The 8,307-nt window shown below is 48.5% G+C and overlaps 1 protein-coding gene across 2 annotated transcripts in view; it reads left to right on the plus strand.

Annotated features, from left to right (window-relative positions):
* The first annotated feature begins 610 nt into the window (after positions 1-610).
* Positions 611-8,307, plus strand: part of LMO4 (LIM domain only 4) — a 17,764-nt gene continuing 10,067 nt past the window's right edge. The window contains exons 1-2 of one of the 2 annotated variants that reach the window (XM_006120248.4): positions 611-1,399; positions 3,909-4,147. In XM_006120248.4, the coding sequence (XP_006120310.1) occupies positions 3,912-4,147 (236 nt within the window). In that variant the 5' untranslated portion in view covers positions 611-1,399; positions 3,909-3,911. Of the gene's footprint in view, positions 1,400-3,905; positions 4,148-8,307 lie in introns of both variants that reach the window. The other variant, XM_006120247.4, reaches the window with a different exon arrangement.

Here is an 8,307-nt window from a genome sequence, read left to right on the forward strand (position 1 = left end):
AGGGGCAAATTCTGGCCTCAGACATACATCTTTCACAGGGAGCTGTGCATTTATAGAATATGGGCCCAAGTGCCTGCTTTTTATTTCTGAAGTATCCCAAGAAACTAGATTAAGACTTGATCCTGCAGCCTTTGATGCCAAAGGAGGCAGGATTGTGTCTTTAGTGATGTGTAATCCTCTCCCCCTCAGCTTCCCTTAAACGAGAATAGCAATATACCCATCCCTGTAACAGTGCAGCTATAAGTGTAGCTCCATGCAAGGTAAGAGGAAAGCCCGACATTTGAAGTGTGTGCCATTTGTTGTACAGACCATAAAAGGGCTGGTATGGAGACACTTACAGAGGGGCAAACTATTTCGGGTGCAATTAAAAATGATGCTTTCAAATAAGCTCCAGAAGGGGTGCTGGGCGCCTCTGAGCCAAACTGTAAATCCTGTATATAATAGAAACTCTTTCGAAGCTAGGGGGTGCTGCAGCATCCCTAGTTCCAGCACCCACTGGGAAAGGGCAGTGATATTGTGAGTGGCTGGTTTCCCCCTCCCGCCCCTCCAGCGGGCAGCACAGTCAGCCAGGGCAGGGGACGCTCTCCAATCCCCCCAGGGACGCCGATCAGCCGCCCCAAGCACAGCCTCTCCAAGCCAGGCTGCTGCTCTCCCTGCTGCTTCCCACCTGACTCCCTCCTTCCTCTGCCGGCCCCTTCCCCCCCTCTCGCCTTCGCTCATTCCTTTGTCTCGGCGGGGATTGGCAGGTTTTATTATTCCGCCTGAACAAGCGGGGGGCGGATTGGCTGCGCGCGGCTGACGGTGGGAGCAGAGCCGGGGTGTAGTTGGGATTTGGCTCTGTCAGTAACACATGTGGATGGGCGGCGGAAAGAGACGCGCACGGAGAGGGGGCCTCCCTGCGAGTCCTGCCCGCGCCACCACGGAACCCCAGCGGTAGCAGCAGCGGCTCCGCGCCCCGGCCCCTCTCCCGTTGCCAGCGAACTGGGCTCCGCGGCGCTTGCCCGGGCTGCGGGCGGGCGGCTCCCGGCTGCAGGAGGCTCCGAAGCCGGCCGGCCCCGGCGAAGAGGGGTGGAGGGTGAGCGCGCGGGCGGGGGGAGCGATACAAAGTGAAGCCACATTGCCAAACTTACCAGCGATTGCAGCGGCGGCGCCCTGTGCGTGCAGCCCAGCGGCCGGGACTGAGCGCCGCGGCTCCCCACCCGGGAAGCGGGGGCTGGAGGAAGGACTTTGCCGCACTCTGTATTTGCCAGCTGGACTGCTGCTGACTGGGGTGGGGGCTGTGCCGGCGGTCGCGAGCCCCAGCCAGCGAGCATTGTGTTTGCCCCCCCTCCCCAACACACCACCCGCTAAACCAGAGCGACGCTGCTCCTCGGCCTCTTGCAATATAGAGGGAAAGCAGGTAAGGAGGCTTGTTGTGGGGTGTTGGGTTTTTTTTCATGCGCGCTGTCTTTCTTGTCTCTTCTCCCCCCCCCCCCCCCCCCCCCGCGGTCTCGAATTTCGAGTCAACTCAGTCGGTCGGCTTTGGAAGAGAGGTGCCTGTACGCTCTGGGGAGCGGAGCAGTAGCGGGGCCGGAGCAGTGTAGTTGTCCCTGCTTACAAAAAGGCTCCTTGCTGCTGCTGCTCCGGGCTGCTTTTGCCTGGCTGAATGGTGAATTGAGGGGAAGAAGGGGGGCGTGAGGACCCGCCACCCGCTCTCCTTGTAGTAAACACTTATTTTGAAACAGTGGCAGGAAAGATCAAAGTGAGCTCCCTAATTCTCTCTTTTCCAATTCCCTGCCTGCCCTCCTCCCCTCACCCCCAGCCTTTTGTTTCAATCCAGGAGAAATCCGGTGAATCACCTAATTAAAACCAAGACATGAATTAAGCATCCATTTTTTTTAAACTACAAATTGCCAGCTCTGCGCTTGTCCCTCCCTTGGTCTCCATTAAAAAACACCAGAGACGTTGTTAAAAGGAGGGTTATTTTGCCTCTAGCTGCCAGCTCTGCTTTCTATTTCACTGACTTTATCCCAGGACCTAAATTGCTTGGCTATGTAATTACTAGAGTAAGCCTATTTAAGTTAAAAGCTTCCCCCCCCCCCTCCAACTCTAAATGAAACTTGATGAGGGCCCGTCCTTAGTTATCAGGGGAGTCACTTTCTGGTCAGTCTTCTTGATTCATCTCTTTTAGATTTAATCAGCATTAAGGTATTGCTTGTCCTTAAGAGCTTTAGCTTAATGGGGTTACTGGATGCCTTTCTCAGTGTAACGTTTCCTTTTTAAAATATATATTTACCGTTCGACGAGACTGGGGAAAGGCAGCTTGGAGCCTTGGGTTTTTAAGGAATCCGAAGTGATTTAAAACGTTAAAAAAAGATTGAAAGTCTCAAAGCGGGAAATGCAGCTTCGTTTAGATTATGGAGAGAAACTGTTAACAAAAGGCAATTCCTTGAGCAAATGCATCAGAAATCAATTTACATAAAGGTATATGATGCATTCAGATAAATGCAATGCTAATGGCTTTTAGAGTGGTTCTCTTTTCGAAGTCTCAGGGTTTTTGTTACAGCTTAATTGGTGCAGTTCTTCTGGTTTATTGTGCGGTCACTGGCCAGAAGTTCAGGAACTGTTTCTGGGGAAATGTGTGCTTAAAATTGGCCTATTTAAGGAATGTGAGTTCTGGCTCCCCAATCGCAAACTTGGGCCAGTGGGCAGGAAAAGTTCGCCCTCCCTCCTTTGGAGGTATCCGTCTGAATGGCTTTAGCAGATAGCCAGATGCCTTGGTATGAGCACATACGGTTTACAAAGGACAAAGACAAAACATGCTGCTTAATTGGCAGTAAATAACTTGATCTGTTTATACTATAAATGACTAGTGGAACACTAGGAGCTTATTGGACTCTGGATTGGAGGCAACAGATTAATCGGTTTAGAATAAGCTTTATGAATTGATTCCTATATTATCTCCCAGTTGTCCTGCTTGTAAAAAAGCATTTATTAGAAAGTGGGGGGGGGGGGGGGAGAAAAAGCACTTTGGCAGTTTTGGAGGCAGCCATGCTCCAGCCTCTGTGTGGTGCACCTGAATGTTCTGCCCTCTCTTGATCTGCTGTTTATTTGCAACCTAGACCCCTCTACTCCATTCATCTGAACAAGTGGGTTGTATCCACGAAAGCTCATGCTACTATCTACCTTTTTTGTTAGTCCCTAAGGCGCTACAGGACTATTCGCTGTTAAGTTTTTTTCACTTACAGACGACTACCCCTCAAACTTTTGAATGTTCTTGTCTATTATCAGCAAACTTTTTTTTTTCGTAACAAAGGTTTAGCATTTAAATTGCTAGCGAGGGCAGATTAGCGAGACAAAAGTGGAGAGTGTTTGCATAGGAGTTCTAAAGTTCAATTATCTCTGATTCAGGCCAGTGTCCTATCTCCCTTTCTCCCCCTAGAAAACACTCCACTAATCTCCTAAATAAAAACGAGATCTGGGGCAGTCGTGGAGCCGGCATTGCCACGACTTGAAAAGTCGCTCTGAACGGTTCCCAACTTGTGAACTGCAGCTGTTCTTCCTGCACAGGGAACATGGCTTCGGCATGGCTGCGGGCCAGTTTGCTCTTCGCTTCCCCTCTCTCCCCTTTGCACGTCAGTCGGGCCGGGCCCCTGGGACGCCAGGCGGGGTGCGAAGGGCTGTGCGTGTTGCCCAGCGCGCACGTGCCTTTGCGGTGCATCCGACAGGGTGGCAGCGGGAAAGCGGAGGCCCCCGGTGACAAGTCGGGAGGGAGGCAGGCTGGCTCGCTCGTGGATCCAGAACAAAGCCTGAAACAAGTCACCGAGTGTGCTCCCCTCCCCCCTTCTCCCTGCCGCCCCGGGAAGGGCATGGACTCCTGGCCTGGAGTTCACCACCTCCTCATCACCCCTTCTCTTCTCCTTAAGCAGACCATGGTGAACCCGGGCAGCAGCTCGCAGCCTCCCCCGGTCACCGCTGGCTCCCTCTCGTGGAAAAGATGCGCAGGCTGCGGGGGGAAGATCGCGGATCGCTTCTTGCTCTACGCCATGGACAGCTACTGGCACAGCCGATGCCTGAAGTGCTCCTGCTGCCAGGCCCAGCTGGGGGACATCGGCACCTCCTGCTACACCAAGAGCGGTATGATCCTGTGCAGAAACGACTACATCAGGTGAGAGAGAACGAGCAGGCTGCAGGGCAACGTGGGGGGGGGGGGGGGAGCAACTCTGTACCTGCATGCAGGAGAGTGGAGAGAGGTCAGGCCACTCTGCTGCAGTCTCTCTCACATATTGGGTCAGTCATTGGCTAGGGGTGGGAGGTAAGATCGCCTTTCATTAAGAGGAGAGAGACTAATTCTGGTTTCTTTCTCCAGCCACGGTTTGGAATGCACAGCAAAGAGAAGGGATTGCAGGCCCTGTTACTTTAAAGTGCTTCAGCACAAAACAACTTCTCACTAAAAATACACAGCAATCAGAAAGGCCAAATTAATCTGCTTTGTTGTAGTGTGAATCTCTAAATGGTAAATGTTAAAATCCTAGATTTGAATAAGGCTGTGGTGGAGGTGCTAAATAATGAAATGCCTGCCTTTTAGTATCTGATTAATTATGATATTTACATAAGCACCTTTAAACTCTTTTGAGTGGAAACAGAATGAGTCATTCTCTGTTCTTTGTAAAAGAGCTGATTAACCATCAGTTGGAGGGCCAGAGATTCTACTTATAGCCAAAAAAAACAGTGGTAATGTTTGTCTTCACATTGTTATGGAGAGGCTTTGAACCGACATTTCTCCTAACTTGCAATATAGAAAAAGCTGGGAGAAGTTAAGAGAAGTGATTGCCTTCATTTTAAATAGCTTGAGTGCCTCAGATTTGGGGGGTGACTGGGGAACAAAACCCCATTAATCTTCTATCAGTTGAAGTGCAGTACAGTATCCCTTCCAACAAGTTTCAATGCAGTGAATGGAAAGAACTCAGGAGGTCAGGTGCCTATAGGATCTTTTCAGGTGAACTCAAGCTCCTTAAACTCATTAATTTAAAAGGAGGCATTTTGAAGGATTACACATTTAATTTGAGTAAATGCTTTTATAGACTGATGCACATGAATGCTTTAAGGAGAGGTTCTATTTCAACATCCAGTAATTAAAAAAACAAAAAGCTAAGCCTCTATGTTCTGGCCTAAAAGAAATTCCTAGTTAAGACAATTGTTCTGTTTAAATGCTTTTGACGTAATTTACTGTAAATGTCTTAAGAGATACTCCAGGTTTACCTTTTCATAAAGGCTGAAAAGTTCTCCTCCCCTACATGTGAATCAGTTGGCTGTAGATATTTCAAGCTTGTTTCCAATGAAACACTTGCATTGGAAACTGAGAGATCTGAATGCGACATTGTACTGAATTTGTGGGACTATCATTAACTTAAAAGAATTGACCAGAAGGGAGCTTAGTTAACCTGATGATGCAACCTCTGGTCTATTATAGGTCTGCATCCTCATTGAGCTAAATAGAAGAAATATAGCTATAGATATTTGAGGGATTAACTTCACTTTTTTGTGAGCAAATGTTAGGAAATCAGCACATGCAGGTTTATAATGATGTTTTCTGGCCCTCTTGCGATGCCACAGCATAAGCCTGACAGAATTGTAATTAAATAGAGCAGAACTGTGTTAAGAAAAGAGGCTTGTTTGAAGTGGAAAAATTGACACTTACCATTCAGATGCACTGAATGGTGCAGATTCATCTCTCAACCAAGGCCATCAAACAAACCTTCACTTCTGATTACAGCTAATTAAAAAGAGAAGATGCATCCCTTGTGTCCCCAAGGCAAGTTCAGGCGTACTTATTGGAATCTCCTCCAGTTTTGTGTGGCCATTATTTAATACCCGCTATTTTAATGTAGGCAATTATGAATAATATGTCTTTATCAGATGAGGGTTTTGAATTGATCTCCTTGTTCCATCCCCTAGTTCCTGTCTGGATCTGTTGTAATTTGATTTCCTAAACTAACATTTCAATTAACGGGGGCTCGCTGAAACTTGTTCAGAAAGTCTTGTATTAGAGATCACTTTGCCCAAAATCATGATCCTTATTTACCTGGGCTTCCATGTGGGACCACAAGGCTTGCTGGTGCAACTGACTTTTCTCCCTAGGTGTGAGTGTTGAATGGATGCTTCTAGACTGGCAGCGTTTTGCACGTTGTTTCCAGGGGATGAGGGGGGACTCTCTCTCTAGCTGCTGTGAAGGTAACTTGCAACAACTCCCTTATCTGAGGCCAAATCCATAGGCACAACCCTTAATTGGAGCCACAAGGGAAAATTAGATGAGAATCACAATGAAAAGAGGATTGATCAGCCCGGCAGCTGCCTCATGAAAGAGCCTGGCTGCTCCCAACCTGGGGCAGGGGCCACAGACCGATTTATTAAGGGGCTTTTAAACTGTCTGACGTTAGGGGCTGTGGTTTTCGAAAGCGGTCACGCACAGATCTAAGAGCTGCAGCATTGAAGGCCTGTGAGCATGGGAAGGAGCTGAGGAGCTGGGGGAAACAGCCTCCTCCTCAGGGAGACCCTTGGGCACGCTGGAGAATTGCAGCCCTCTTTCCCCTCCCCTTAAGATTCCAGATAAAGCAGCAGCGTGGCAGTGAATCCGCGCAATTAAAAGCTTTAATTAGTGTCTCCTCCATTTTCTCTTCGTTCTGATAGGTTTTATCTAATGAGATCTGGTCCCTGGCTTAGATCTCCCCGGAATGACGTGTCCGAAATGAATGAGAGCAGCGTCGCAAACAAAACATTTAATTAACAAAATTGGCCTCTAACTGGGGGGAGGGAGGGAAAGGGAGATGAACCAAGCGCCTCTTAAAGTGGCAGCGCTGCAAATCCTCTCCTGCCAAAATATCTCGTGCCTCGCTCCCCTCCTTCCGTCCCCACTCCAGGCCTAGGTGGCTTGTCTCCTCCCCAGGTAGGCGAGGAACGAACACACGGAGCAAGGCAGGGAAGAGGGAAGCTTTTGCCAGGTGTTGCGCCCTGCCCCTCATTCCTTTCTCCGGCCGGCCGCGTTAATCCCTGCAGCTGATCCGTTCAGACAAGTTACCAGGCCGGGTTTGGAGGAAGAGTTGGAGGAAACCTGCCCGCCGCCCCTCTGCCGTGGAGCTGCGCTCTGACATGCAGGGGCAGGCGCTCGAGCTGGGTTCCAGGGGAGGGGGGGGGCGCGCCTCATTGCCATTCACGTGGCTGGCCGCAGCCGCAGTCTGCCGTGCGGGTTATGGGGGGAGTGGGGGAGGGGGGCTGGAGAGGGAGCCGCCAGGCAACGAGTTCATTTCCCTGGTAATCAACAGCAAGCTGCTATATTCAGGGAATGCTGTCCCTTTAATTGAACAGGCTAGGTAATTAAATGGCACTTTTCCAATAGGACGTGCTAGGTAAATCTAATAGTTGGTTATTTAATATCACTTTGAAGTCTGCCCACTCAAGCACAATGACAGCACAGGAGCATGTGAACTATTAGCTAGCAGAGGAAAAAAACCCAGGATCTCAAAAATTAATTAAATCGCATGCAATTTAGGGGGAACGTTTATCTTGATTTGTCATAACAGAATTAATTCAAGGCCTCCAATTCACTTGGGGGCAGATCTGTTACTCTGAATTAACCAAGCGTAATTTGGCTGATTTCTTCTCACTCCCCTCACCTCCCTCTTCTCTAATGCAGCAGTTGCCATTATGCGCAGCCCCCCTTAAGTATCAATAGCTTCTGGTGCTTTTAAGGTGCTCAGCCTCCAGTTATTCTGAAGTACCTTTAATGGACTTGGCTCCAGGCGTAATTTCTGTGTTGCCTTTCTTTGTTACATTTAACATAGCTGGTGCAGAATGCAGATTAAATGTAGGGAATCTGCTGGAAAGCCAGTAGCTTATGGATCACTAGTTTGAAGGTGCCTTTCTCTATCAGATAAGGCTTGAATATTTGTGGGTTCAAATGTATAGTCTGCTGTGTAAGAAAAGGGAAGGATAGCATTCAGATCTGCCTGTCTCTATAGTTTTAGAAACAACAATCTATTAACTTTTTTTTTAGTGTAGTTAAGTAGCACTTGTAGTGACAGCATTGAATTTTGGATAGTAAGATGTAGAACTGGACCGAATGGGTTTCCCACTATCCCCAGGTTCTCTCTTCTCAGAGTTCTGACAACTAGTTGGGGGCTATGTTGGAACTAGTTGGTAGTTTATTTAAGGAAGGTTGGTATAATGCTGTGAGGGAAAAGGAAGGTTTTTCTACATATAAGGAACCTCTTGATGTTTGTGATTGATTGCCTTACCCAAATGTTGAAATATTAACGACCTTCTTGGACT

Source organism: Pelodiscus sinensis, chromosome 9 (assembly GCF_049634645.1).
Source record: "Pelodiscus sinensis isolate JC-2024 chromosome 9, ASM4963464v1, whole genome shotgun sequence".
NCBI classification, from domain to species: domain Eukaryota; kingdom Metazoa; phylum Chordata; order Testudines; family Trionychidae; genus Pelodiscus; species Pelodiscus sinensis.